We start from the raw sequence: 26,354 nt of genomic DNA, 5'->3' as shown, positions 1-26,354 counted from the left end.
TGCCATCGATGTCTACAACCTCTGTTGCTTTTAGGACATCGCAGAAGAAAGAGGCCCATGTCTTGACATCATCCAGTCTCACTTTTTCTGAATAGATAACGATATGGACAGTTTTTTTATCCAAATCAGTGAGAGGAGTAACGTTCACCTGCTGGAAGACAGTGGTGGATGTTTTCTTCCTCTCGTACAACTCCAAACATGTCTCCAGATGCTTCGTTGTGGTGAAAACGACTTCAAAAATCTTTTTGCCAGGAAAGGCAAATATAAAGTCCAGTTGATTCGTTGTTACAGCCAGTTCTTTTTGCAAAAGGCGTCTGCTGAAGGTCAATCAATCCATTTCCAGTTCTCCCAGTAGTTCGAAGCGGAGTGCATTCCGCCGGGGGCCGTGCGAAGCTGCTGCCATTTCCTCATCTGCCGATGTTGGAGCACGTCGCTTAAAGTGTTGTGCTCCATACACCGCACAGCCCCAACACTTGTGATCTTTTTAGTAAAAGGCGAAAGATTTATACGCTCTGAAGAGAAACAAGAGTGCCACGTTGCAGCGCCACACGGCGTCCAGTACTTGAGGGCACACGGGGCTTCATCACGGGCAGTGTACTTCTGTTCACGCGCTCATTTGCATCGGCGGTCGCGCGGCAAAAGGGACACGACAGGCTCGCACGTCGTTTCTGTAGTGTAGCGGTTATCACGTTCGCCTAATGCGCGAAAGGTCCTCGGCTCGAAACCGGGCAGAAACAAAGCCTCCTTTTATGTTTGCTTCAATCTTTGACACGGTTCATTCCAAACTCGATGGTTTATTCCTAGAAAAGAGGGAGGAGCGGCGGAATTGTCGGCGTAGTCCTTCAAACTTTTCATCACAGAGATCGGGGGAAAAAGACACCGACACACACGCCCAAAAAAAAAAAAAAAAAAAAGGGGCCCCCCTGCAGCCCCATATGTCCTCGTTAGTATAGTGGACAGTATCTCCGCTTGTCACGCGGAAGACCTGGGTTCGATTCCCAGACGGGGAGAGAAAGTGCGTTTTACCCAGCACGAAAGCGTTGCACTGACGCTGAGGACTTGTCCCACCAACGTACCTGTGCTACACTATCGCTTCTGTAGTGTAGCGGTTATCATGTTTGCCTCACACGCAAAAGGTCCCCGGCTCGAAACCGGGCAGAAGCACGCCCTCATGCGAAGACTTTACTTGTCGAGGATGGGTTTGAAAGTCGGTGTTGCGTTTGACCCCCCCCCCAAAAAAAAAAACAACAACTAGTCACATGTACTGTACTTCACAAAGGGGCCACTCAAATTCCAAAGGTGGCCTATTTTGCACAAGGGTTTACGTGGAATGGGCTACCTCCCAAGGGGGTTGGGTTTAGGAACAGATACTTCACCTTCCCTCCCCCTCTTCTCCAGTCAGGGCTTTTGGCGGGAGATTTGAAATATCCAGCCCTTCCACTCAAAACGTCTCCGAGAATTTTTGTCCACTTCCGGAGCAGACAAACGGCAAGGAAGCGTTTAACATGAGGGTATGATGGCACATTTGCATGTAACGTGACGGCGAAAACAAACTGAATGACTTTTTTTAACCTGAGAGAGGAGGTGCACCGTTCTCGGAGGTACTGCAATACCGAGCCGATGCGTGGAGTGGACGGAGCAAGCCCCAAATTCCATCTCCCTGGTCCAAAAATCAATTTAATATACGGTCCCCGGGTAGGGGACGTATCAGATATTAAACTGATAAGAACAGATACTACACTTGATCTTAGCCAAAAGGCCGAGAAGCGATGCCCACAATGGGTTCGGGGAGCAGTGAGCTCTCCCCACGCTGACCCTCCCGTCAACGGTCCAAAGCGGCGCCCGCGCAAAGCGCCCGGCGGAGGGGCCGGAGCGCGAGCGGCGTACATGGAAACGACCCTTTGGGTTTTTTTTTTTTTCCTCTGACAAAAAACAAGAGGGGAGAGCGCGAACGCAGTCCCCCACTACCAGAAATTATGCAGTTGAGATTCCCACATTTGGGGAATTCACAGGGGTCAGCACATCCTGTTTGTGCAATGGACGAGCCTCACCCTGGGTGAACCACCTTCCTGATCATGGTGTCGCCCCTGCCAGGTAAGTATGAGTTGCTCCGCTCCGAGCCAAGGCCCAGGCCCTGGAAGAGGCAATGTGGCAGCATGGTCCTTCCGGCCATTTGCATGGACCAGCTTCCGCCCGACGATTGAGCCCCAGGTTAAACGGCAGCGATACACACGCAAGTCTGTGCGTTCTAAGCACTCTTTTTTACTTTTAAAGTTCTTGAACACGGGATGCCAAACGGAGGGTACGCAAGGGCATGTTTAAAGGCCGACAAGACACAACCTTTGCTCTTGGAGGATGACCGCTTGCTTGCTTTAGACATAGGTAGAAAAGCCCCGCATTGAAGCAGGGCATCAAAAAATTGGAAAGATCTCTTGTTGTCCCTCTCCACGGAAATCTTTAGTAAAAGGCGAAAGATTTATACGCTCTGAAGAGAAACAAGAGTGCCACGTTGCAGCGCCACACGGCGTCCAGTACTTGAGGGCACACGGGGCTTCATCACGGGCAGTGTACTTCTGTTCACGCGCTCATTTGCATCGGCGGTCGCGCGGCAAAAGGGACACGACAGGCTCGCACGTCGTTTCTGTAGTGTAGCGGTTATCATGTTCGCCTAACGCGCGAAAGGTCCTCGGCTCGAAACCGGGCAGAAACAAAGCCTCCTTTTATGTTTGCTTCAATCTTTGACACGGTTTATTCCAAACTCGATGGTTTATTCCTAGAAAAGAGGGAGGAGCGGCGGAATTGTCGGCGTAGTCCTTCAAACTTTTCATCACAGAGATCGGGGGAAAAAGACACCGACACACACGCCCAAAAAAAAAAAAAAAAAAAAGGGCCCCCCCTGCAGCCCCATATGTCCTCGTTAGTATAGTGGACAGTATCTCCGCTTGTCACGCGGAAGACCTGGGTTCGATTCCCAGACGGGGAGAGAAAGTGCGTTTTACCCAGCACGAAAGCGTTGCACTGACGCTGAGGACTTGTCCCACCAACGTACCTGCGCTACACTATCGCTTCTGTAGTGTAGCGGTTATCATGTTTGCCTCACACGCAAAAGGTCCCCGGCTCGAAACCGGGCAGAAGCACGCCCTCATGCGAAGAATTTACTTGTCGAGGATGGGTTTGAAAGTCGGTGTTGCGTTTGACCCCCCCCCAAAAAAAAAAAAAACAACTAGTCACATGTACTGTACTTCACAAAGGGGCCACTCAAATTCCAAAGGTGGCCTATTTTGCACAAGGGTTTACGTGGAATGGGCTACCTCCCAAGGGGGTTGGGTTTAGGAACAGATACTTCACCTTCCCTCCCCCTCTTCTCCAGTCAGGGCTTTTGGCGGGAGATTTGAAATATCCAGCCCTTCCACTCAAAACGTCTCCGAGAATTTTTGTCCACTTCCGGAGCAGACAAACGGCAAGGAAGCGTTTAACATGAGGGTATGATGGCACATTTGCATGTAACGTGACGGCGAAAACAAACTGAATGACTTTTTTTAACCTGAGAGAGGAGGTGCACCGTTCTCGGAGGTACTGCAATACCGAGCCGATGCGTGGAGTGGACGGAGCAAGCCCCAAATTCCATCTCCCTGGTCCAAAAATCAATTTAATATACGGTCCCCGGGTAGGGGACGTATCAGATATTAAACTGATAAGAACAGATACTACACTTGATCTTAGCCAAAAGGCCGAGAAGCGATGCCCACAATGGGTTCGGGGAGCAGTGAGCTCTCCCCACGCTGACCCTCCCGTCAACGGTCCAAAGCGGCGCCCGCGCAAAGCGCCCGGCGGAGGGGCCGGAGCGCGAGCGGCGTACATGGAAACGACCCTTTGGGTTTTTTTTTTTTTCCTCTGACAAAAAACAAGAGGGGAGAGCGCGAACGCAGTCCCCCACTACCAGAAATTATGCAGTTGAGATTCCCACATTTGGGGAATTCACAGGGGTCAGCACATCCTGTTTGTGCAATGGACGAGCCTCGCCCTGGGTGAACCACCTTCCTGATCATGGTGTCGCCCCTGCCAGGTAAGTATGAGTTCCTCCGCTCCGAGCCAAGGCCCAGGCCCTGGAAGAGGCAATGTGGCAGCATGGTCCTTCCGGCCATTTGCATGGACCAGCTTCCACCCGACGATTGAGCCCCAGGTTAAACGGCAGCGATACACACGCAAGTCTGTGCGTTCTAAGCACTCTTTTTTACTTTTAAAGTTCTTGAACACGGGATGCCAAACGGAGGGTACGCAAGGGCATGTTTAAAGGCCGACAAGACACAACCTTTGCTCTTGGAGGATGACCGCTTGCTTGCTTTAGACATAGGTAGAAAAGCCCCGCATTGAAGCAGGGCATCAAAAAATTGGAAAGATCTCTTGTTGTCCCTCTCCACGGAAATCTTTAGTAAAAGGCGAAAGATTTATACGCTCTGAAGAGAAACAAGAGTGCCACGTTGCAGCGCCACACGGCGTCCAGTACTTGAGGGCACACGGGGCTTCATCACGGGCAGTGTACTTCTGTTCACGCGCTCATTTGCATCGGCGGTCGCGCGGCAAAAGGGACACGACAGGCTCGCACGTCGTTTCTGTAGTGTAGCGGTTATCACGTTCGCCTAACGCGCGAAAGGTCCTCGGCTCGAAACCGGGCAGAAACAAAGCCTCCTTTTATGTTTGCTTCAATCTTTGACACGGTTTATTCCAAACTCGATGGTTTATTCCTAGAAAAGAGGGAGGAGCGGCGGAATTGTCGGCGTAGTCCTTCAAACTTTTCATCACAGAGATCGGGGGAAAAAGACACCGACACACACGCCCAAAAAAAAAAAAAAAAAAAAGGGCCCCCCCTGCAGCCCCATATGTCCTCGTTAGTATAGTGGACAGTATCTCCGCTTGTCACGCGGAAGACCTGGGTTCGATTCCCAGACGGGGAGAGAAAGTGCGTTTTACCCAGCACGAAAGCGTTGCACTGACGCTGAGGACTTGTCCCACCAACGTACCTGCGCTACACTATCGCTTCTGTAGTGTAGCGGTTATCATGTTTGCCTCACACGCAAAAGGTCCCCGGCTCGAAACCGGGCAGAAGCACGCCCTCATGCGAAGACTTTACTTGTCGAGGATGGGTTTGAAAGTCGGTGTTGCGTTTGACCCCCCCCCAAAAAAAAAAAAAACAACTAGTCACATGTACTGTACTTCACAAAGGGGCCACTCAAATTCCAAAGGTGGCCTATTTTGCACAAGGGTTTACGTGGAATGGGCTACCTCCCAAGGGGGTTGGGTTTAGGAACAGATACTTCACCTTCCCTCCCCCTCTTCTCCAGTCAGGGCTTTTGGCGGGAGATTTGAAATATCCAGCCCTTCCACTCAAAACGTCTCCGAGAATTTTTGTCCACTTCCGGAGCAGACAAACGGCAAGGAAGCGTTTAACATGAGGGTATGATGGCACATTTGCATGTAACGTGACGGCGAAAACAAACTGAATGACTTTTTTTAACCTGAGAGAGGAGGTGCACCGTTCTCGGAGGTACTGCAATACCGAGCCGATGCGTGGAGTGGACGGAGCAAGCCCCAAATTCCATCTCCCTGGTCCAAAAATCAATTTAATATACGGTCCCCGGGTAGGGGACGTATCAGATATTAAACTGATAAGAACAGATACTACACTTGATCTTAGCCAAAAGGCCGAGAAGCGATGCCCACAATGGGTTCGGGGAGCAGTGAGCTCTCCCCACGCTGACCCTCCCGTCAACGGTCCAAAGCGGCGCCCGCGCAAAGCGCCCGGCGGAGGGGCCGGAGCGCGAGCGGCGTACATGGAAACGACCCTTTGGGTTTTTTTTTTTTTCCTCTGACAAAAAACAAGAGGGGAGAGCGCGAACGCAGTCCCCCACTACCAGAAATTATGCAGTTGAGATTCCCACATTTGGGGAATTCACAGGGGTCAGCACATCCTGTTTGTGCAATGGACGAGCCTCGCCCTGGGTGAACCACCTTCCTGATCATGGTGTCGCCCCTGCCAGGTAAGTATGAGTTGCTCCGCTCCGAGCCAAGGCCCAGGCCCTGGAAGAGGCAATGTGGCAGCATGGTCCTTCCGGCCATTTGCATGGACCAGCTTCCACCCGACGATTGAGCCCCAGGTTAAACGGCAGCGATACACACGCAAGTCTGTGCGTTCTAAGCACTCTTTTTTACTTTTAAAGTTCTTGAACACGGGATGCCAAACGGAGGGTACGCAAGGGCATGTTTAAAGGCCGACAAGACACAACCTTTGCTCTTGGAGGATGACCGCTTGCTTGCTTTAGACATAGGTAGAAAAGCCCCGCATTGAAGCAGGGCATCAAAAAGTTGGAAAGATCTCTTGTTGTCCCTCTCCACGGAAATCTTTAGTAAAAGGCACTTTTCACTTTTCAGGCGGTTTTTATTATTTCATAGCAATAAATTTCTTTCAAAATACTTTCCACACTTAAAACACATCTTTTAAACACAGTTTACAAAAGTCAATACAATTACACATTATTTACCAAAACTATGAATACAGCAAGTCTTTAAAAGAGTTTGGAATTTTCCATAAATTGATTATTTCTTCTCTCTTTCCTTCCACTAAATCTCTTAAAACATAATCTTTAAAAATATTAATAACACATTTCATCAACAACATTTCTGACATTTGATAGTTTTTAAAAGTCAATACATTCCTTGATTTCCAGATAGCTTCTTTTATACAATTAACTATAATCCACCACCTCTCCTTATTTTGGAATTTTGCAGTTTCACCATAGGCAATATTGTTATAACTTGATGGAATTTTCCCAACATTTTTCAGCCATGGGGATACTGTTACCCAGGCATTCACAGCAAAAGGGCATGTCCAAAAAACGTGTAAATGAGTTTCCTCACTGCCACAAAAGGGTCTCGGGCATCTTGGGCTTGGTGTAAAGTGTCTTTTAAAAAGGAACTCTCGGGTTGGCAAACATTTATGGCCAATTTGCCAGGCCAAATCTCTGTGTCTGTTCGTAAGTTTTTGAAAATGTATATTTTCCCATGCCCTTTTGCTCTCTTGTGCCGATAAAAGATCTACCGGGGTAAGTTTCTCCAAATCTACGGACAGTTTTTGTTCTATTTTTCTCCTTGTCAGTTCTGTCGATGGTACCTGGCTAAGTCCTTTGGATAAGTTCTCAAGCACATGTTTGTAGACTGATGGGCAAATCTCGGCGTGGGGGACATCCATTGATGGTCTTTTTCCCCATGTGATTAAAACTTTTCTACCCACCCACAATTTTGCAAAATAGTGCCACAAAATTTCCCTTTCTGGTAGAAGGACTGCCTTTAAAATTGGGGCCAAGAACATTGCTTCAAATTTTGCCTCGATTAATGGCACCCCGATACCCCCGCACAGTGGGAGGCGATGCATTATATTTCGTTTGAGTCTCTCTGATTTCCCCCCCCAGATAAACTGGAACAACATCTTCTTCAGAGTCTTAAGTATCCGATAGGGGGCAGGAAACACAGTCGCCAGATTATTCACTGAAGCCAACAGTACCGAGTTCACAATTAAGACTTTCCCAGTAAATGTAAGCTCCCTATCTTGCCATGCTCTTAAATTGGCTGTCAATTTGGGTAGCTTTGACTCCCAGTTTTTTACTTCCATGTCTTTTCCTATCTGAATTCCCAAGACTTTAATTGTGTCTTTATTTTTAATCAGGTCTCTATTTTCGTATTTCTCTTTCCAATTCAAATAAAGTATTTGGGTTTTGTTCTTATTAACCCTTGTGCTTGCAGCGAGAGTAAAGTTTTCACAGACCTTTAAGGCTTCTCCTATAGATTTATTGTCTGAAAGTAACAAAGTGATATCATCCATATAAACTGATATTTTTGCCTGTCTATTTTCACTTCCTGGCACAAAAATTCCTTTTATGTCATTGTTCCTTCTAAGGGCACAAACTAGCGGTTCTATTGCTAAAATAAATAATGTGGGTGACAAGGGGCACCCTTGTCTGACCCCAGCCCGGATATCTATAGCATTTGTTTGTTGTCCATTAACTATTACCACACTATGGCAGTCAGTGTACAAGAGGTTAACCCACCGTCTAAAATTTTCTCCAAAACCAAAATGTTTCAACACTGCTTTTATATAATCGTGGCTTATGCTATCAAAAGCTTTTTCGAGGTCCAAACTTAGTATACATAGGGGGCTGTTACGTTCTTTACAGAGGAGATACGTGTCTCTCACCAGGGCTAGGCTATCTGTCATTGTCCGTCCTTGTACTCCACATGTTTGTTCACTCTCCACCAGGTCACCAACGATGGGTTGAGTTCGTAAAAATAAAACCTTGGCCAGTATTTTTACATCGACACCTAGAAGGGTTAGTGGTCTCCAGTTCTGTAGATTCTGTTTTTGTCCTTTTTTGTGAAGGAGGGAGATTGCCCCCCGTCTCAATGATGATGGCAACGCTCCTTTGCCAAGACTTTCGTTGTACATCTCCAAAAGGGGGAGTTTCAGCTGCTCCCAAAAGGTAACGTAAAACTCTTTGGGGAGACCATCCAAGCCTGGAGTTTTATTGTCTTTCATACTTGTAATGGCTTTTGTCAGTTCTGCCAATGTTATATTTTTGTCTAAGGATTCCTTCACTGAAGTACTAAGTTTTCCAGTAGTCTTAGAAAGAAAAGTGTCCATCATTTTGCTAGACACCAGTGTGTCCTGATAGAGATTGGCAAAAAAGGACCTAATAATGTGAATGATTTTTTCCATGTCCTTCTCTTCTTTTCCTTCCTGATCATAGACAGATGTTATATGGTGCTTTGCTTTTGCTATTTTTTGGAAAAAGTACCGGGAACATTTCTCATTTTCCTCTAGATGTTGGATCCTGCTTCTCAGGAGGATACTTTTACTCTTCTCCCTCATTAGTTCACATAGTTTTGCTTTTAGTGTGACAATCTCTTGTTGCATGTCAAAGCCGTTTTGTGCCAGTTTATAGTAGTTTTGAAGTTTTCTTTGAAGTCTAGAATAAAACATTCTCTTTCTAGCGGCCAGTGTTTTACTCTCTGACATGAAGAAGGATTTTGTCCTGGATTTAATATCTTCCCACCAGTCTCCACAGGAGTTATGGAGATCTCGTAGGGTTTTCCATTGTTCAAATTTTCCTTTTAATTTTTCTACTATGTATTTGTTCTGTAATAAAGCAATATTTAATTTCCACGGGCCCGTATGGCGTTTCAACCCTCCTTTAATGTCTATCACGGTGGTTAGCTTAAAGTGATCTGAAAAGACAACTGGTGTTCTCCAACATTTAAGGGGGAGAAGGCCTCGGGACACCAGGGTAAGATCAATACGTGAGAAGGATTTGCCATTAGACCACGTAAAGTCTGGTTTTGACCCTAAACTTTCCGCACAGTCTTTCAAATGACAGTCTCTTATTAAATTCGCCAAAGCGTGTGAGCTGGCATCTAGTTTTGCCGTAGTAGCTCGTTTTGTCAATCTGTCTGTTCTAGTCAAGATGCAGTTAAAGTCACCCCCAATGACAACTTCATATTTGCAAAAAATTAAAGTCTGTAAAAGTTCCAAGGTTTTAAGTCTTCCTTGCACTGTGGGTGGACAATAAACACTGATAACTCTAAGTTGTTTTCCATTTTGATCTAAGTCTACAGAGAGTATTCTTCCATCACTTATTCTCTGGACTCTGTTTATATTAAAATGGTGACCTCGGAGCAAGATGGCTACCCCAGAGTTCTTGTTTTCATTATCTCCAGACCAAAAGGATTGTCCATGAGGCCATCTACTTTCATAATCTCTATAACTATCTTTAAAAGGTATATTACATTCTTGGAGACAGAAAATATCTCCAATTCCATTATGCAGTTCATTGAAAACTGTCTGGCACTTTAACAATTCATTCAAGCCTCTTGTATTAATTGTGACTACTGAGAGAGAGGTCATATTAATAGTTGGAGGAGTTTACCACTAAACCATTTTCTCCTTGTGTTCTGTGACCCTTCCTTTTTTTCTTTTGTGGATTTGGGGGGCCTTCCGCCGATTTTATTTTTGTCACAACTGTAAACGTGTTCACGCTAGTATGGTCAAGGAATTCGGTGGAGGGAGACGAGGCAGGTGGCCATACCTTTTCAGACTGCTCTAGGTGGAAAGATTCCTCACTTGACGTGTTCTGAAGGCGTTTTACCGCCCCCTGCCGTTCCAAAAATTCCACTTGAGTGTCCGGAAGAAAGGTTTCAGCTGTTGCTGCTAAACCATCTTGACTATCCTCTTGCGGTGCAGGTTCCCCCTGTGTGCCCTCCTCCTGGAAGGGGGGGAGGCTGGCCAACAGGGCGTCGAAGACCCCTTCTGCATCCTGTAGAGTTTTGGGGACATCCTGAAGTCTCACTGTGGGTGGTTCTTTTGGAGAGTTGTCCGGTCCATCTGCCTTGTCCATTCTGTCTTGTGTCACGGGATTCTCATCAAAGAGTTGGGAATAGGGATCCGGGTCATCTTGGCATGATACTGATGTTGTCACTGTATTCCCTTTCACTCTATTAGCATAGGCTTGTGGGCAGTCCTTAAAGAGATGGGTGTCCGCCGAACACAGGTTGCATTTAACTGAAACTGTGCATAGTGATGTGGGATGATCCAGGGATTTGCACTTTCTGCATTGGGCTACATTGCACCCTGCTGCCAGGTGATCAAGGCTGCCGCATCTTCTGCATTTCCGTGGCTGCCCCGGATAAAAGACAGAGCCTCGGAAAGCCCCCAGTTGAATGGAGTTAGGGAGATGTTGAAGTTCCCCGTTAGTTCTTCTTAACTTCACTTCCAGCCGCTTGGTTCCTGTTTTAATGCCATCGATGTCTACAACCTCTGTTGCTTTTAGGACATCGCAGAAGAAAGAGGCCCATGTCTTGACATCATCCAGTCTCACTTTTTCTGAATAGATAACGATATGGACAGTTTTTTTATCCAAATCAGTGAGAGGAGTAACGTTCACCTGCTGGAAGACAGTGGTGGATGTTTTCTTCCTCTCGTACAACTCCAAACATGTCTCCAGATGCTTCGTTGTGGTGAAAACGACTTCAAAAATCTTTTTGCCAGGAAAGGCAAATATAAAGTCCAGTTGATTCGTTGTTACAGCCAGTTCTTTTTGCAAAAGGCGTCTGCTGAAGGTCAATCGATCCATTTCCAGTTCTCCCAGTAGTTCGAAGCGGAGTGCATTCCGCCGGGGGCCGTGCGAAGCTGCTGCCATTTCCTCATCTGCCGATGTTGGAGCACGTCGCTTAAAGTGTTGTGCTCCATACACCGCACAGCCCCAACACTTGTGATCTTTTTAGTAAAAGGCGAAAGATTTATACGCTCTGAAGAGAAACAAGAGTGCCACGTTGCAGCGCCACACGGCGTCCAGTACTTGAGGGCACACGGGGCTTCATCACGGGCAGTGTACTTCTGTTCATGCGCTCATTTGCATCGGCGGTCGCGCGGCAAAAGGGACACGACAGGCTCGCACGTCGTTTCTGTAGTGTAGCGGTTATCACGTTCGCCTAACGCGCGTAAGGTCCTCGGGAGGAGCGGCGGAATTGTCGGCGTAGTCCTTCAAACTTTTCATCACAGAGATCGGGGGAAAAAGACACCGACACACACGCCCAAAAAAAAAAAAAAAAAAAAGGGGCCCCCCTGCAGCCCCATATGTCCTCGTTAGTATAGTGGACAGTATCTCCGCTTGTCACGCGGAAGACCTGGGTTCGATTCCCAGACGGGGAGAGAAAGTGCGTTTTACCCAGCACGAAAGCGTTGCACTGACGCTGAGGACTTGTCCCACCAACGTACCTGCGTTACACTATCGCTTCTGTAGTGTAGCGGTTATCACGTTTGCCTCACACGCAAAAGGTCCCCGGCTCGAAACCGGGCAGAAGCACGCCCTCATGCGAAGACTTTACTTGTCGAGGATGGGTTTGAAAGTCGGAGTTGCGTTTGACCCCCCCCCAAAAAAAAACAAAACAACTAGTCACATGTACTGTACTTCACAAAGGGGCCACTCAAATTCCAAAGGTGGCCTATTTTGCACAAGGGTTTACGTGGAATGGGCTACCTCCCAAGGGGGTTGGGTTTAGGAACAGATACTTCACCTTCCCTCCCCCTCTTCTCCAGTCAGGGCTTTTGGCGGGAGATTTGAAATATCCAGCCCTTCCACTCAAAACGTCTCCGAGAATTTTTGTCCACTTCCGGAGCAGACAAACGGCAAGGAAGCGTTTAACATGAGGGTATGATGGCACATTTGCATGTAACGTGACGGCGAAAACAAACTGAATGACTTTTTCTAACCTGAGAGAGGAGGTGCACCGTTCTCGGAGGTACTGCAATACCGAGCCGATGCGTGGAGTGGACGGAGCAAGCCCCAAATTCCATCTCCCTGGTCCAAAAATCAATTTAATATACGGTCCCCGGGTAGGGGAGGTATCAGATATTAAACTGATAAGAACAGATACTACACTTGATCTTAGCCAAAAGGCCGAGAAGCGATGCCCACAATGGGTTCGGGGAGCAGTGAGCTCTCCCCACGCTGACCCTCCCGTCAACGGTCCAAAGCGGCGCCCGCGCAAAGCGCCCGGCGGACGGGCCGGAGCGCGAGCGGCGTACATGGAAATGACCCTTTGGGTTTTTTTTTTTTTCCTCTGACAAAAAACAAGAGGGGAGAGCGCGAACGCAGTCCCCCACTACCAGAAATTATGCAGTTGAGATTCCCACATTTGGGGAATTCACAGGGGTCAGCACATCCTGTTTGTGCAATGGACGAGCCTCGCCCTGGGTGAACCACCTTCCTGATCATGGTGTCGCCCCTGCCAGGTAAGTATGAGTTGCTCCGCTCCGAGCCAAGGCCCAGGCCCTGGAAGAGGCAATGTGGCAGCATGGTCCTTCCGGCCATTTGCATGGACCAGCTTCCACCCGACGATTGAGCCCCAGGTTAAACGGCAGCGATACACACGCAAGTCTGTGCGTTCTAAGCACTCTTTTTTACTTTTAAAGTTCTTGAACACGGGATGCCAAACGGAGGGTACGCAAGGGCATGTTTAAAGGCCGACAAGACACAACCTTTGCTCTTGGAGGATGACCGCTTGCTTGCTTTAGACATAGGTAGAAAAGCCCCGCATTGAAGCAGGGCATCAAAAAATTGGAAAGATCTCTTGTTGTCCCTCTCCACGGAAATCTTTAGTAAAAGGCGAAAGATTTATACGCTCTGAAGAGAAACAAGATTCCCAGACGGGGAGAGAAAGTGCGTTTTACCCAGCACGAAAGCGTTGCACTGACGCTGAGGACTTGTCCCACCAACGTACCTGCGCTACACTATCGCTTCTGTAGTGTAGCGGTTATCACGTTAGCCTCACACGCCAAAGGTCCCCGGCTCGAAACCGGGCAGAAGCACGCCCTCATGCGAAGACTTTACTTGTCGAGGATGGGTTTGAAAGTCGGTGTTGCGTTTGACCCCCCCCCCCCCAAAAAAAACAAAACAACTAGTCACATGTACTGTACTTCACAAAGGGGCCACTCAAATTCCAAAGGTGGCCTATTTTGCACAAGGGTTTACGTGGAATGGGCTACCTCCCAAGGGGGTTGGGTTTAGGAACAGATACTTCACCTTCCCTCCCCCCTCTTCTCCAGTCAGGGCTTTTGGCGGGAGATTTGAAATATCCAGCCCTTCCACTCAAAACGTCTCCGAGAATTTTTGTCCACTTCCGGAGCAGACAAACGGCAAGGAAGCGTTTAACATGAGGGTATGATGGCACATTTGCATGTAACGTGACGGCGAAAACAAACTGAATGACTTTTTTTAACCTGAGAGAGGAGGTGCACCGTTTTCGGAGGTACTGCAATACCGAGCCGATGCGTGGAGTGGACGGAGCAAGCCCCAAATTCCATCTCCCTGGTCCAAAAATCAATTTAATATACGGTCCCCGGGTAGGGGAGGTATCAGATATTAAACTGATAAGAACAGATACTACACTTGATCTTAGCCAAAAGGCCGAGAAGCGATGCCCACAATGGGTTCGGGGAGCAGTGAGCTCTCCCCACGCTGACCCTCCCGTCAACGGTCCAAAGCGGCGCCCGCGCAAAGCGCCCGGCGGAGGGGCCGGAGCGCGAGCGGCGTACATGGAAACGACCCTTTGGGTTTTTTTTTTTTTCCTCTGACAAAAAACAAGAGGGGAGAGCGCGAACGCAGTCCCCCACTACCAGAAATTATGCAGTTGAGATTCCCACATTTGGGGAATTCACAGGGGTCAGCACATCCTGTTTGTGCAATGGACGAGCCTCGCCCTGGATGAACCACCTTCCTGATCATGGTGTCGCCCCTGCCAGGTAAGTATGAGTTGCTCCGCTCCGAGCCAAGGCCCAGGCCCTGGAAGAGGCAATGTGGCAGCATGGTCCTTCCGGCCATTTGCATGGACCAGCTTCCACCCGACGATTGAGCCCCAGGTTAAACGGCAGCGATACACACGCAAGTCTGTGCGTTCTAAGCACTCTTTTTTACTTTTAAAGTTCTTGAACACGGGATGCCAAACGGAGGGTACGCAAGGGCATGTTTAAAGGCCGACAAGACACAACCTTTGCTCTTGGAGGATGACCGCTTGCTTGCTTTAGACATAGGTAGAAAAGCCCCGCATTGAAGCAGGGCATCAAAAAATTGGAAAGATCTCTTGTTGTCCCTCTCCACGGAAATCATTAGTAAAAGGCGAAAGATTTATACGCTCTGAAGAGAAACAAGAGTGCCACGTTGCAGCGCCACACGGCGTCCAGTACTTGAGGGCACACGGGGCTTCATCACGGGCAGTGTACTTCTGTTCACGCGCTCATTTGCATCGGCGGTCGCGCGGCAAAAGGGACACGACAGGCTCGCACGTCGTTTCTGTAGTGTAGCGGTTATCACGTTCGCCTAACGCGCGAAAGGTCCTCGGCTCGAAACCGGGCAGAAACAAAGCCTCCTTTTATGTTTGCTTCAATCTTTGACACGGTTCATTCCAAACTCGATGGTTTATTCCTAGAAAAGAGGGAGGAGCGGCGGAATTGTCGGCGTAGTCCTTCAAACTTTTCATCACAGAGATCGGGGGAAAAAGACACCGACACACACGCCCAAAAAAAAAAAAAAAAAAAGGGGCCCCCCTGCAGCCCCATATGTCCTCGTTAGTATAGTGGACAGTATCTCCGCTTGTCACGCGGAAGACCTGGGTTCGATTCCCAGACGGGGAGAGAAAGTGCGTTTTACCCAGCACGAAAGCGTTGCACTGACGCTGAGGACTTGTCCCACCAACGTACCTGCGCTACATTATCGCTTCTGTAGTGTAGCGGTCATCATGTTTGCCTCACACGCAAAAGGTCCCCGGCTCGAAACCGGGCTGAAGCACGCCCTCATGCGAAGACTTTACTTGTCGAGGATGGGTTTGAAAGTCGGTGTTGCGTTTGACCCCCCCCCCAAAAAAAAACAAAACAACTAGTCACATGTACTGTACTTCACAAAGGGGCCACTCAAATTCCAAAGGTGGCCTATTTTGCACAAGGGTTTACGTGGAATGGGCTACCTCCCAAGGGGGTTGGGTTTAGGAACAGATACTTCACCTTCCCTCCCCCTCTTCTCCAGTCAGGGCTTTTGGCGGGAGATTTGAAATATCCAGCCCTTCCACTCAAAACGTCTCCGAGAATTTTTGTCCACTTCCGGAGCAGACAAACGGCAAGGAAGCGTTTAACATGAGGGTATGATGGCACATTTGCATGTAACGTGACGGCGAAAACAAACTGAATGACTTTTTTTAACCTGAGAGAGGAGGTGCACCGTTCTCGGAGGTACTGCAATACCGAGCCGATGCGTGGAGTGGACGGAGCAAGCCCCAAATTCCATCTCCCTGGTCCAAAAATCAATTTAATATACGGTCCCCGGGTAGGGGACGTATCAGATATTAAACTGATAAGAACAGATACTACACTTGATCTTAGCCAAAAGGCAGAGAAGCGATGCCCACAATGGGTTCGGGGAGCAGTGAGCTCTCCCCACGCTGACCCTCCCGTCAACGGTCCAAAGCGGCGCCCGCGCAAAGCGCCCGGCGGAGGGGCCGGAGCGCAAGCGGCGTACATGGAAACGACCCTTTGGGTTTTTTTTTTTTTCCTCTGACAAAAAACAAGAGGGGAGAGCGCGAACGCAGTCCCCCACTACCAGAAATTATGCAGTTGAGATTCCCACATTTGGGGAATTCACAGGGGTCAGCACATCCTGTTTGTGCAATGGACGAGCCTCGCCCTGGGTGAACCACCTTCCTGATCATGGTGTCGCCCCTGCCAGGTAAGTATGAGTTCCTCCGCTCCGAGCCAAGGCCCAGGCCCTGGAAGAGGCAATGTGGCAGCATGGTCCTTCCGGCCATTTGCATGGACCAGCTTCCACCCGACGATTGAGCCCCAGGTTAAACGGCAGCGATACACACGCAAGTCTGTGCGTTCTAAGCACTCTTTTTTACTTTTAAAGTTCTTGAACACGGGATGCCAAACGGAGGGTACGCAAGGGCATGTTTAAAGGTCGACAAGACACAACCTTTGCTCTTGGAGGATGACCGCTTGCTTGCTTTAGACATAGGTAGAAAAGCCCCGCATTGAAGCAGGGCATCAAAAAATTGGAAAGATCTCTTGTTGTCCCTCTCCACGGAAATCTTTAGTAAAAGGCGAAAGATTTATACGCTCTGAAGAGAAACAAGAGTGCCACGTTGCAGCGCCACACGGCGTCCAGTACTTGAGGGCACACGGGGCTTCATCACGGGCAGTGTACTTCTGTTCACGCGCTCATTTGCATCGGCGGTCGCGCGGCAAAAGGGACACGACAGGCTCGCACGTCGTTTCTGTAGTGTAGCGGTTATCACGTTCGCCTAACACGCGTAAGGTCCTCGGCTCGAAACCGGGCAGAAACAAAGCCTCCTTTTATGTTTGCTTCAATCTTTGACACGGTTCATTCCAAACTCGATGGTTTATTCCTAGAAAAGAGGGAGGAGCGGCGGAATTGTCGGCGTAGTCCTTCAAACTTTTCATCACAGAGATCGGGGGAAAAAGACACCGACACACACGCCCAAAAAAAAAAAAAAAAAAAAGGGGACCCCCTGCAGCCCCATATGTCCTCGTTAGTATAGTGGACAGTATCTCCGCTTGTCACGCGGAAGACCTGGGTTCGATTCCCAGACGGGGAGAGAAAGTGCGGTTTACCCAGCACGAAAGCGTTGCACTGACGCTGAGGACTTGTCCCACCAACGTACCTGCGCTACACTATCGCTTCTGTAGTGTAGCGGTTATCACGTTTGCCTCACACGCAAAAGGTCCCCGGCTCGAAACCGGGCAGAAGCACGCCCTCATGCGAAGACTTTACTTGTCGAGGATGGGTTTGAAAGTCGGTGTTGCGTTTGACCCCCCCCCAAAAAAAAAAAAAACAACTAGTCACATGTACTGTACTTCACAAAGGAGCCACTCAAATTCCAAAGGTGGCCTATTTTGCACAAGGGTTTACGTGGAATGGGCTACCTCCCAAGGGGGTTGGGTTTAGGAACAGATACTTCACCTTCCCTCCCCCTCTTCTCCAGTCAGGGCTTTTGGCGGGAGATTTGAAATATCCAGCCCTTCCACTCAAAACGTCTCCGAGAATTTTTGTCCACTTCCGGAGCAGACAAACGGCAAGGAAGCGTTTAACATGAGGGTATGATGGCACATTTGCATGTAACGTGACGGCGAAAACAAACTGAATGACTTTTTTTAACCTGAGAGAGGAGGTGCACCGTTCTCGGAGGTACTGCAATACCGAGCCGATGCGTGGAGTGGACGGAGCAAGCCCCAAATTCCATCTCCCTGGTCCAAAAATCAATTTAATATACGGTCCCCGGGTAGGGGACGTATCAGATATTAAACTGATAAGAACAGATACTACACTTGAGCTTAGCCAAAAGGCCGAGAAGCGATGCCCACAATGGGTTCGGGGAGCAGTGAGCTCTCCCCACGCTGACCCTCCCGTCAACGGTCCAAAGCGGCGCCCGCACAAAGCGCCCGGCGGAGGGGCCGGAGCGCGAGCGGCGTACATGGAAACGACCCTTTGGGTTTTTTTTTTTTTCCTCTGACAAAAAACAAGAGGGGAGAGCGCGAACGCAGTCCCCCACTACCAGAAATTATGCAGTTGAGATTCCCACATTAGGGGAATTCACAGGGGTCAGCACATCCTGTTTGTGCAATGGACGAGCCTCGCCCTGGGTGAACCACCTTCCTGATCATGGTGTCGCCCCTGCCAGGTAAGTATGAGTTCCTCCGCTCCGAGCCAAGGCCCAGGCCCTGGAAGAGGCAATGTGGCAGCATGGTCCTTCCGGCCATTTGCATGGACCAGCTTCCACCCGACGATTGAGCCCCAGGTTAAACGGCAGCGATACACACGCAAGTCTGTGCGTTCTAAGCACTCTTTTTTACTTTTAAAGTTCTTGAACACGGGATGCCAAACGGAGGGTACGCAAGGGCATGTTTAAAGGCCGACAAGACACAACCTTTGCTCTTGGAGGATGACCGCTTGCTTGCTTTAGACATAGGTAGAAAAGCCCCGCATTGAAGCAGGGCATCAAAAAATTGGAAAGATCTCTTGTTGTCCCTCTCCACGGAAATCTTTAGTAAAAGGCGAAAGATTTATACGCTCTGAAGAGAAACAAGAGTGCCACGTTGCAGCGCCACACGGCGTCCAGTACTTGAGGGCACACGGGGCTTCATCACGGGCAGTGTACTTCTGTTCACGCGCTCATTTGCATCGGCGGTCGCGCGGCAAAAGGGACACGACAGGCTCGCACGTCGTTTCTGTAGTGTAGCGGTTATCACGTTCGCCTAACGCGCGAAAGGTCCTCGGCTCGAAACCGGGCAGAAACAAAGCCTCCTTTTATGTTTGCTTCAATCTTTGACACGGTTCATTCCAAACTCGATGGTTTATTCCTAGAAAAGAGGGAGGAGCGGCGGAATTGTCGGCGTAGTCCTTCAAACTTTTCATCACAGAGATCGGGGGAAAAAGACACCGACACACACGCCCAAAAAAAAAAAAAAAAAAAAGGGGCCCCCCTGCAGCCCCATATGTTCTCGTTAGTATAGTGGACAGTATCTCCGCTTGTCACGCGGAAGTCCTGGGTTCGATTCCCAGACGGGGAGAGAAAGTGCGTTTTACCCAGCACGAAAGCGTTGCACTGACGCTGAGGACTTGTCCCACCAACGTACCTGCGCTACACTATCGCTTCTGTAGTGAAGCGGTTATCATGTTTGCCTCACACGCAAAAGGTCCCCGGCTCGAAATGCGAAGACTTTACTTGTCGACGATGGGTTTGAAAGTTGGTGTTGCGTTTGACCCCCCCCCCAAAAAAAAACAAAACAACTAGTCACATGTACTGTACTTCACAAAGGGGCCACTCAAATTCCAAAGGTGGCCTATTTTGCACAAGGGTTTACGTGGAATGGGCTACCTCCCAAGGGGGTTGGGTTTAGGAACAGATACTTCACCTTCCCTCCCCCTCTTCTCCAGTCAGGGCTTTTGGCGGGAGATTTGAAATATCCAGCCCTTCCACTCAAAACGTCTCCGAGAATTTTTGTCCACTTCCGGAGCAGACAAACGGCAAGGAAGCGTTTAACATGAGGGTATGATGGCACATTTGCATGTAACGTGACGGCGAAAACAAACTGAATGACTTTTTTTAACCTGAGAGAGGAGGTGCACCGTTCTCGGAGGTACTGCAATACCGAGCCGATGCGTGGAGTGGACGGAGCAAGCCCCAAATTCCATCTCCCTGGTCCAAAAATCAATTTAATATACGGTCCCCGGGTAGGGGACGTATCAGATATTAAACTGATAAGAACAGATTGTTTCTTTCGAAAAAGTTTATTGACACCATAAACAATATTGATCACATTTCATTGATTTACATTTTCACATTGTTTCTTTTTTGCACATTTTTACACACATCAACAATAAAACCTATGGTTTAATAAATAGGTTTTCATTAAAGTGGTTTAGTGATAAAATGGCTAAAAACAATGTTTATTTAAATAAATGTGTCAATAAAAGTGTCCATTAAAAGGGAGTGCAGTTCATAAAAGCCCTCTTTGTGCAGAAGCGGGGTGAGTCCCAATCCAGAATAACTCAACCTGCTCCCCCAAACATTTGCTCTCTCGGGAGCCTGTGATGTTCAGAGGAGGCTCTCTCCCACAGCTCCTCTTTTGGAGAGCCAGGCCGCTGCGGCTTTGACCTGCGAGTGAGGCTTCCGGTATCCTTGTCCGAATGAGCACAGAGGCGATTTCTTCTTTGTGGCTGTGTCCTATGGCCCGCCGCCTGCAGCTACAGCCTCTCGGACTGTAGCTGCTGCCTTCCGGATCACAGCCACGGGGGGGATCTGCATGTGCCTTCCTACCAACAGGTTTCTGGAGGTCCAGATGGCGTCTTTGATGGCGGCGAGGGTGAGCCAAATTCTTGAGAAGTTATTTTTTGTTACTCTCTGACTTAGGCCCACCCCGTACAGCATCAGCTGGGCTGTCAGGACCTCCCCTGCTGGTAGGTACGGGAATTGCAAGGATCCGGCTATTGCCCACTGGTCGACGGCGGCGCTGCACTCCAAGGGGAAGTGCCTCACCGACTCAGGCGCGCCACAACCTGGTCGGGGGCAGGATGCGTTTCGGGACTGTCCTCGGGAGTGCATCACGGCTCTGACCGGGAGAACCTCATGAGCCACCATCCAGGACAGGTCCCGGAGTCTGTTTGGGAGAGAAGGATGGTTGACATTGCGCCAAACTTGTGATGGCTCACCAAGTGCGAGCCCACGCACTGGACTCACTGGTTCCCGCTCCTGCACAGAAGAAATTATAAAACGGTGGTTGGTTAAAAGTTGCAACTCCTCCTGCTCTAGGTTAAAATGCTTTAAAAAGGTGGGGATGAAAGCATAAAACTTAGGCAGGTTAGAAGACACTGGTGTTCTCAGGTCGATCGGTAAAAACTTCTTGGTCCTCAGGTAGGAACCCATCCAGTATCGTGTGAAGGCTGTAGTCTTTGGATTTCTGGATGGGTCCTTTGAAAGTGTCAGGTGCATTGCCGTGTATATGGCTCCCAGGAAAAGGTGGAGGTCCGGGACGCCTTTCCCCCCTTTTTCTTTGGTTCTCTTCATGACATCTCTTCTTATTCTTTCCCACTTTGACCCCCATAAGAAGTAAAAGATTGCCCTCTCCACAGTTAAAAGCACGCTCCTTGGAGGGATAAAAACAGAACAAATTAGTAAAAACAAGGGTAAAATCATTAACTTGACGATTAAAACCTTCCCTTCCATGGTCAGTCCTCTAAATGTCCAGAGTCCCAGTCTTTGCCTAACTTTTCCTATCAGGTTGCCCCAATTTGCATTTCCACCCCCCTCCCGGTCAAACTTGATTCCCAGTATCTTTTGTCCTTGGGTCACAGTGAGGGGGAGTCCGGCGGTCTCGTCGGGGGTCCATGGTCCATAAAATTGGGCTTGGGTCTTGGTCCTGTTAAGTCTAGACCCAGAGGCCAGTCCAAACCAGTCCGTCAAGTCCAAAGTCCTGTTTACAGATAAAAGGTCAGTGCATAAAATGTTCACGTCGTCCATGTATAAAATGCATCCCCCCCCCACCCGGGATGCCCACCCCTTTGATTAGTTGATCCCTTCTCAAGAACGTACAGGAGGGCAGATAACGGACAGCCCTGACGGACACCGCAGTTGATTTGCACTGCTTTTGTAAGATGCCCGTTAACAATGAATCTGCTGCTGATCCCGCGGTATAGCAGCTCCACCCACTCTAAATACCTCTCAGGTAAGCCCACTTTTTGCAGTACCGCAAAGAGGTACTGGTGCGAGACCCGATCAAAAGCCTTCTCGAAGTCTAAATTTAGGACTACTAGCCGAATGTTTCTGTCTCTCGCATAACAGATGGTGTCTCTGATTCTATGCTGTCGGTGATCTTCCTCCCGGGCCGGCCCCGTCGGCCCCCGGGGATTTGCCCTTTTTAAAAGTCCTGATATGTTTTGTTGAATCTAAAAGGGGAAAATCCTGGGTTAAAAGCTCACTGTCTGATAAAATGTTTTCAATGCAGTTAAAAAGTGTGTTTAAAACGGTTTCATTTATTTGTTTCGCACCATATAGCTTTTCATAAAACTTTTCAACTGTTTGTTTTAATTCTTCGGTTGTTTGTGCCAGCTGGCCGTCCTCTTTTTTGAGTGTTAAAAATGTTTCACTTTTGTTCAAAATTGTCTTTAAAAAGTACCTTGTGCATTTTTCGTTTTGTTCCAATTATTTTTCTTTTGCTCTTAAAATGATTCCTTTACTTTTTATTTCAGCAAGATCTGACATTTCCTTTTTGATCTTTTTTATTTCTTCATTAAAATCAAGTCCTTCTTTTATTAAGTTAAAATATCTTTGCAACCGTTTCTGCAGTCCCAACATGCGGCTATTCTCTTTTATTTTTTTATTTTTCCCCATGTGTCTAAAAAAAGTCCTAGTCCTAGATTTGACCATCTCCCACCAGTGTGCTCGTGTCTCATGTAAGTCTTGAAGGGTCTGCCAGTCCTTGAACTGCTCCCTGTACTGACTGATGGTGTCAGCATCGTTTAACAGGGAGCGGTTCAACTTCCATAGACCACTTCCTGAAGTCAAACCCGAGGACAGTGACAGAGTGCAGGAAAGCATCACGTGATCAGAAAAGAAAACAGGGGTCAATCTAGCATCGGTAGGTGGGCAGTCCCTGGTAAAAACGTAGTCAATGCGAGAGGCTCTGGTGCCATCACCACTGAACCAGATGAAGCCCAACTCTCTAGGATGCATGGTTTTGAAACAGTCTCGTAGTTTAAAATCCCTACACAAACCCTGCAATAAAACCGATGTTTTGTCTAGTTGAAAATCCCCTGTTCTGTTCCTATCATCTTTGGTTAAAATACAGTTTGAATCCCCTGCTAAAATAAAAGGAGTTCTACCTAGCATGTGGAACTGCAGATCTTCTAAAAACTCATACCTGTTGTGTTTATCAGTAAAACCATAAATATTTAAGAGTTTAAAATCCCGCCCCATAAAACTCAGATGTATTAAAAGTGCTGCCCGTTACCGTCACCAGGGGGTTCTTGATTAAAATGGCCACGTCATCATTTTTATTTTGGTTGGAGCCACTCCAGACGGATGTGTGTGGCCACCACTCCTCCCAGTCTCTGTAATGATTTAAAAACGGTAGACAACATTCTTGTAATAAAAACACATCCGAGTTAAAAGAGTTAAGACAGGATAAAATGCTCTGGGCTCTAACTCTAGACTTCACACTTCTGACATTGATTGTTGAGAATGTGATCGCCATGAGCATGGTTGAAAACAGATATAACAATAAAACGAAATAAAACAGTTAAAATCCGGTTAAAAGAGACCGTTATGGAGGACCTTGTAAATGTTGCTCTGCCTTCTCTCTTGTAGGTGAGAGAGGAGGGGTTTTAGCAACGTGTCCCCTTCTGTCCATTCTTTTCATGGGGAAAGTCCTTGGGGTTGATTTCATAGCTACCGTGAGGAACGAGACCTCTTTGGGTGAATCGGAGGGGAAGGTTCTGGGCTCCTCCACAGAGTCACTGTCTGAGAGGGTCCCAGGTCTCTTCTCCGAGAGCAAGTTACTCTCAGAGGACGATTCTGACAGAGGCCTCTTGAGGTACTGGGCGTGGTTCAGGAGGGAGTTCAGACACTCATCCAGGGGGTCCGGAGGCCCGAGGGGTCCCATCGCCTCTATGGTCCCGAGTTCCATTTGGGTTTCAGGAATGGAGGCCTCCTCAGGCCTCTGTTCCCCCTCCCCGTCTGAGTGTCAGTGGATGGGACTCCCGCAGGCACCACCACCCCCTCCCAAGTGTGTGTGGGTGGAGCCTCCGCAGGCCCCACCTCCTCCTACTGGGTCTGTGTAGGAGGAGCCTCCGTACCCACCCTCTCCCCCTCAGCCCCCTCCTTTCCAAGTAGCTCTTCCACCATTTTTTCAAGTCCTCCATGTGCTTGTCCGCCATCTTGTTCTTGTGCAACATTTTGGGTTCCGGCCTTCAGTTTGTTGGCAAATGATTTTGGGCAGTCTCTGAAGAGGTGACCTAAGTCCCGACAGAGATTGCACTTTCTGCCATTGGTACATTCCTCGAATGTGTGCCCAATTTCTCTACACTTCCCTCTGACCACTTGAGTGCAAGCCTCCCTGCCCATAATCCCCACACCGCCGGCAGAGCTTGGGTTGTCCTTGGTAGTGGATGTAGCCCCAGTTATCCCCCAGGACTATCATACTAGGCAGGTGCTTCAGGCCTTGGTAGCCCTTGCATTGTTGGATGGGGACCCTCCAGCTGCCTGTCCAAATGCCATCCACATCTCTGACCTTGATAGCCTGGCCTTTCACCGTGCAAAATCTTCCCAGCCACATACAAATGTCATCAGCGTCAGAGTTGTCAGTCAAATTCTCCACAATGAATGCTGTAAACTGAGGCTTCACCCCTTCAAACCTTGTCCAGAATTCTTTCAGAACTATCGCAGAGCGAAAGCTCACATCAAAGTCTTTGTTGAAAGGCAGGGTCAAGATACAGTTCAGGTCATCGGCTTTGAAATTCAGAGGTTTCTGGACGAGGTGTCTGGAAAAGTCCAAACGTGAAACTGTGGTACTTTTCCAGACACCTCCTTCAGGGTGAAGCACACGCTGTGGTGCCTCCTCCTGCCGGCATGGGAGGCTGACATTCTGGAGGCACCAACAGCTTAAAACCAAATAAAACTCACTAAAACTAGCTTAAAACCAGATAAAACCAATTTAAAAAAAAATATGTGCAGCTAAAACCAGTTAAGATTGTACTTACAATAAAGTGCTGGGGTGCCTTAAAGGTGTTGAAAAAAATATAACAAAGGTTACAAACAAACAAAAGTACAATTTGTCCTCTGAGGCCAAAGGTAAGTGCCACAAGGGCAAAAACCAGGTTGACCCCAGAGGTGACGCAAACCAAAACCAAATATAGTTGAAGATACTACACTTGCTCTTAGCCAAAAGGCCGAGAAGCGATACCCACAATGGGCCCTTGAGGCCCAACTCAACTGGACCCTCGACCGCCGCTCTTGCGGCCCGACTCAACTGAACCCTTGAAGCCCGACTCAACTGGACCCTTGAGGCCCGACTCAACTGGACCCTTGAAGCCCGACTCAACTGGACCCTTGAATCCCGACTCAACTGTACCCTTGAAACCTGACTCAACTGTACCCTTGAAACCCGACTCAACTGGGCTCTTGCGGCCCGACTCAACTGGACCCTTGAAGCCCGACTCAACTGGACCCTTGAATCCCGACTCAACTGTACCCTTGAAACCCGACTCAACTGTACCCTTGAGGCCCGACTCAAATGGACCCTTGAGGCCCGACTCAACTGGACCCTTGAGGCCCGACTCAACTGTACCCTTGAAACCCGACTCAAATGGACCCTTGAAGCCCGACTCAACTGGACCCTTGAATCCCGACTCAACTGTACCCTTGAAACCCGACTCAAATGGACCCCTGAGGCCCGACTCAACTGGACCCTTGAGGCCCGACTCAACTGGACCCTTGAAACCCGACTCAACTGGACCCTTGAATCCCGACTCAACTGTACCCTTGAAACCCGACTCAAATGGACCCCTGAGGCCCGACTCATCTGGACCCTTGAGGCCCGACTCAACTGGACTCTTGAAGCCTGACTCAACTGGACCCTTTAGGGCCGACTCAACTGGACCCTTGAAGCCCGACTCAACTGGACCCTTTAGGGCCGACTCAACTGGACCCTTGAAGCCCGACTCAACTGGACCCTTTAGGGCCGACTCAACTGGACTCTTGAGGCCCGACTCAACTGGACCCTTGAGGCCCGACTCAACTGGACCCTTGAGGCCCGACTCAACTGGGCCCTTGCGGCCCGACTCAACTGGACCCTTGAGGCCCAACTCAACTGGACACTTGAGGCCCGACTCAACTGTACCCTTGAGGCCAGACTCAACTGGACCCTCGACCGCCGCTCTTGCGGCCCGACTCAACTGGACCCTTGAAGCCCGACTCAACTGTACCCTTGAAACCGGACTCAACTGTACCCTTGAAACCCGACTCAAATGGACCCTTGAAGCCCGACTCATCTGGACCCTTGAAGCCCGACTCAACTGGACCCTTGAGGCCCGACTCAACTGGGCCCTTGCGGCCCGACTCAACTGGGCTCTTGCGGCTTTTGGCCCTGGAGTCTGGGACATTGCGGCCAGACTCAACTGGGCTCTTGCGGCCCGACTCAACCGTCAACTCAACTTTCATAGGTCGGTCAAAAAACTACAAGATGCAGT

General features: G+C 48.9%; 1 protein-coding gene, 31 non-coding genes and 3 pseudogenes across 32 annotated transcripts in view; 11 read left to right on the top strand and 24 right to left on the bottom strand.

Moving 5' to 3' along the window:
• The first annotated feature begins 938 nt into the window (after positions 1-938).
• trnad-guc (transfer RNA aspartic acid (anticodon GUC)) lies at positions 939-1,010 on the top strand. Its single transcript has one exon. It is a non-coding gene; the product is annotated as a tRNA-Asp (tRNA).
• Positions 1,011-1,579: 569 nt separating this feature from the next.
• On the bottom strand, positions 1,580-1,771 carry LOC140369981 (U2 spliceosomal RNA). Its single transcript, XR_011928319.1, has one exon. It is a non-coding gene; the product is annotated as a U2 spliceosomal RNA (small nuclear RNA).
• Positions 1,772-1,936: 165 nt separating this feature from the next.
• Positions 1,937-2,102, bottom strand: LOC140369966 (U1 spliceosomal RNA). The gene has a single exon (XR_011928305.1). It is a non-coding gene; the product is annotated as a U1 spliceosomal RNA (small nuclear RNA).
• A 287-nt stretch (positions 2,103-2,389) lies between these two features.
• On the bottom strand, positions 2,390-2,503 carry LOC140369942 (U5 spliceosomal RNA). The gene has a single exon (XR_011928284.1). It is a non-coding gene; the product is annotated as a U5 spliceosomal RNA (small nuclear RNA).
• A 408-nt stretch (positions 2,504-2,911) lies between these two features.
• trnad-guc (transfer RNA aspartic acid (anticodon GUC)) lies at positions 2,912-2,983 on the top strand. The gene has a single exon. It is a non-coding gene; the product is annotated as a tRNA-Asp (tRNA).
• A 568-nt stretch (positions 2,984-3,551) lies between these two features.
• Positions 3,552-3,743, bottom strand: LOC140369980 (U2 spliceosomal RNA). Its single transcript, XR_011928318.1, has one exon. It is a non-coding gene; the product is annotated as a U2 spliceosomal RNA (small nuclear RNA).
• A 165-nt stretch (positions 3,744-3,908) lies between these two features.
• Positions 3,909-4,074, bottom strand: LOC140369940 (U1 spliceosomal RNA). The gene has a single exon (XR_011928282.1). It is a non-coding gene; the product is annotated as a U1 spliceosomal RNA (small nuclear RNA).
• A 287-nt stretch (positions 4,075-4,361) lies between these two features.
• LOC140369941 (U5 spliceosomal RNA) lies at positions 4,362-4,475 on the bottom strand. The gene has a single exon (XR_011928283.1). It is a non-coding gene; the product is annotated as a U5 spliceosomal RNA (small nuclear RNA).
• A 134-nt stretch (positions 4,476-4,609) lies between these two features.
• Positions 4,610-4,682, top strand: trnav-aac (transfer RNA valine (anticodon AAC)). The gene has a single exon. It is a non-coding gene; the product is annotated as a tRNA-Val (tRNA).
• Positions 4,683-4,883: 201 nt separating this feature from the next.
• On the top strand, positions 4,884-4,955 carry trnad-guc (transfer RNA aspartic acid (anticodon GUC)). Its single transcript has one exon. It is a non-coding gene; the product is annotated as a tRNA-Asp (tRNA).
• Positions 4,956-5,523: 568 nt separating this feature from the next.
• LOC140369979 (U2 spliceosomal RNA) lies at positions 5,524-5,715 on the bottom strand. Its single transcript, XR_011928317.1, has one exon. It is a non-coding gene; the product is annotated as a U2 spliceosomal RNA (small nuclear RNA).
• A 165-nt stretch (positions 5,716-5,880) lies between these two features.
• LOC140370001 (U1 spliceosomal RNA) lies at positions 5,881-6,046 on the bottom strand. Its single transcript, XR_011928338.1, has one exon. It is a non-coding gene; the product is annotated as a U1 spliceosomal RNA (small nuclear RNA).
• A 5,637-nt stretch (positions 6,047-11,683) lies between these two features.
• On the top strand, positions 11,684-11,755 carry trnad-guc (transfer RNA aspartic acid (anticodon GUC)). The gene has a single exon. It is a non-coding gene; the product is annotated as a tRNA-Asp (tRNA).
• An 81-nt stretch (positions 11,756-11,836) lies between these two features.
• Positions 11,837-11,909, top strand: trnav-cac (transfer RNA valine (anticodon CAC)). The gene has a single exon. It is a non-coding gene; the product is annotated as a tRNA-Val (tRNA).
• Positions 11,910-12,323: 414 nt separating this feature from the next.
• LOC140369996 (U2 spliceosomal RNA) lies at positions 12,324-12,515 on the bottom strand. Its single transcript, XR_011928333.1, has one exon. It is a non-coding gene; the product is annotated as a U2 spliceosomal RNA (small nuclear RNA).
• Positions 12,516-12,680: 165 nt separating this feature from the next.
• On the bottom strand, positions 12,681-12,846 carry LOC140369989 (U1 spliceosomal RNA). The gene has a single exon (XR_011928327.1). It is a non-coding gene; the product is annotated as a U1 spliceosomal RNA (small nuclear RNA).
• Positions 12,847-13,133: 287 nt separating this feature from the next.
• LOC140369937 (U5 spliceosomal RNA) lies at positions 13,134-13,247 on the bottom strand. The gene has a single exon (XR_011928279.1). It is a non-coding gene; the product is annotated as a U5 spliceosomal RNA (small nuclear RNA).
• A 585-nt stretch (positions 13,248-13,832) lies between these two features.
• LOC140370004 (U2 spliceosomal RNA) lies at positions 13,833-14,024 on the bottom strand. Its single transcript, XR_011928341.1, has one exon. It is a non-coding gene; the product is annotated as a U2 spliceosomal RNA (small nuclear RNA).
• A 165-nt stretch (positions 14,025-14,189) lies between these two features.
• On the bottom strand, positions 14,190-14,355 carry LOC140369973 (U1 spliceosomal RNA). The gene has a single exon (XR_011928312.1). It is a non-coding gene; the product is annotated as a U1 spliceosomal RNA (small nuclear RNA).
• A 287-nt stretch (positions 14,356-14,642) lies between these two features.
• On the bottom strand, positions 14,643-14,756 carry LOC140369955 (U5 spliceosomal RNA). The gene has a single exon (XR_011928296.1). It is a non-coding gene; the product is annotated as a U5 spliceosomal RNA (small nuclear RNA).
• Positions 14,757-14,890: 134 nt separating this feature from the next.
• trnav-aac (transfer RNA valine (anticodon AAC)) lies at positions 14,891-14,963 on the top strand. Its single transcript has one exon. It is a non-coding gene; the product is annotated as a tRNA-Val (tRNA).
• A 200-nt stretch (positions 14,964-15,163) lies between these two features.
• On the top strand, positions 15,164-15,235 carry trnad-guc (transfer RNA aspartic acid (anticodon GUC)). Its single transcript has one exon. It is a non-coding gene; the product is annotated as a tRNA-Asp (tRNA).
• A 569-nt stretch (positions 15,236-15,804) lies between these two features.
• LOC140369994 (U2 spliceosomal RNA) lies at positions 15,805-15,996 on the bottom strand. The gene has a single exon (XR_011928331.1). It is a non-coding gene; the product is annotated as a U2 spliceosomal RNA (small nuclear RNA).
• Positions 15,997-16,161: 165 nt separating this feature from the next.
• LOC140369978 (U1 spliceosomal RNA) lies at positions 16,162-16,327 on the bottom strand. Its single transcript, XR_011928316.1, has one exon. It is a non-coding gene; the product is annotated as a U1 spliceosomal RNA (small nuclear RNA).
• Positions 16,328-16,614: 287 nt separating this feature from the next.
• Positions 16,615-16,728, bottom strand: LOC140369939 (U5 spliceosomal RNA). Its single transcript, XR_011928281.1, has one exon. It is a non-coding gene; the product is annotated as a U5 spliceosomal RNA (small nuclear RNA).
• Positions 16,729-17,136: 408 nt separating this feature from the next.
• Positions 17,137-17,208, top strand: trnad-guc (transfer RNA aspartic acid (anticodon GUC)). The gene has a single exon. It is a non-coding gene; the product is annotated as a tRNA-Asp (tRNA).
• Positions 17,209-17,289: 81 nt separating this feature from the next.
• Positions 17,290-17,362, top strand: trnav-cac (transfer RNA valine (anticodon CAC)). Its single transcript has one exon. It is a non-coding gene; the product is annotated as a tRNA-Val (tRNA).
• Positions 17,363-17,776: 414 nt separating this feature from the next.
• LOC140370005 (U2 spliceosomal RNA) lies at positions 17,777-17,968 on the bottom strand. Its single transcript, XR_011928342.1, has one exon. It is a non-coding gene; the product is annotated as a U2 spliceosomal RNA (small nuclear RNA).
• Positions 17,969-18,133: 165 nt separating this feature from the next.
• Positions 18,134-18,299, bottom strand: LOC140369972 (U1 spliceosomal RNA). Its single transcript, XR_011928311.1, has one exon. It is a non-coding gene; the product is annotated as a U1 spliceosomal RNA (small nuclear RNA).
• A 287-nt stretch (positions 18,300-18,586) lies between these two features.
• Positions 18,587-18,700, bottom strand: LOC140369938 (U5 spliceosomal RNA). Its single transcript, XR_011928280.1, has one exon. It is a non-coding gene; the product is annotated as a U5 spliceosomal RNA (small nuclear RNA).
• Positions 18,701-18,834: 134 nt separating this feature from the next.
• On the top strand, positions 18,835-18,907 carry trnav-aac (transfer RNA valine (anticodon AAC)). Its single transcript has one exon. It is a non-coding gene; the product is annotated as a tRNA-Val (tRNA).
• An 821-nt stretch (positions 18,908-19,728) lies between these two features.
• Positions 19,729-19,903, bottom strand: LOC140369935 (U2 spliceosomal RNA; annotated as a pseudogene).
• Positions 19,904-20,099: 196 nt separating this feature from the next.
• On the bottom strand, positions 20,100-21,988 carry LOC140369932 (uncharacterized; annotated as a pseudogene).
• Positions 21,989-24,187: 2,199 nt separating this feature from the next.
• LOC140369933 (scavenger receptor cysteine-rich type 1 protein M130-like) overlaps positions 24,188-26,354 on the bottom strand; it is a 24,078-nt gene continuing 21,911 nt past the window's right edge. Inside the window, exon 10 of the mRNA XM_072456991.1 lies at positions 24,188-24,751. Coding sequence (XP_072313092.1) covers positions 24,188-24,751 — 564 coding nt within the window. The remainder of the gene's footprint in view (positions 24,752-26,354) is intronic.
• Positions 24,932-25,067, bottom strand: LOC140369936 (U2 spliceosomal RNA; annotated as a pseudogene).

The sequence above is a fragment of the Eucyclogobius newberryi genome, unplaced genomic scaffold, assembly GCF_026437365.1.
Source record: "Eucyclogobius newberryi isolate DKJ021-1_F unplaced genomic scaffold, fEucNew1.0.hap1 SCAF_206, whole genome shotgun sequence".
Classification (NCBI taxonomy): Eukaryota; Metazoa; Chordata; class Actinopteri; order Gobiiformes; family Gobiidae; genus Eucyclogobius; species Eucyclogobius newberryi.
Note: the sequence above shows the minus strand (reverse complement) of the source record. Positions and strands in the feature narration are given on the sequence as shown.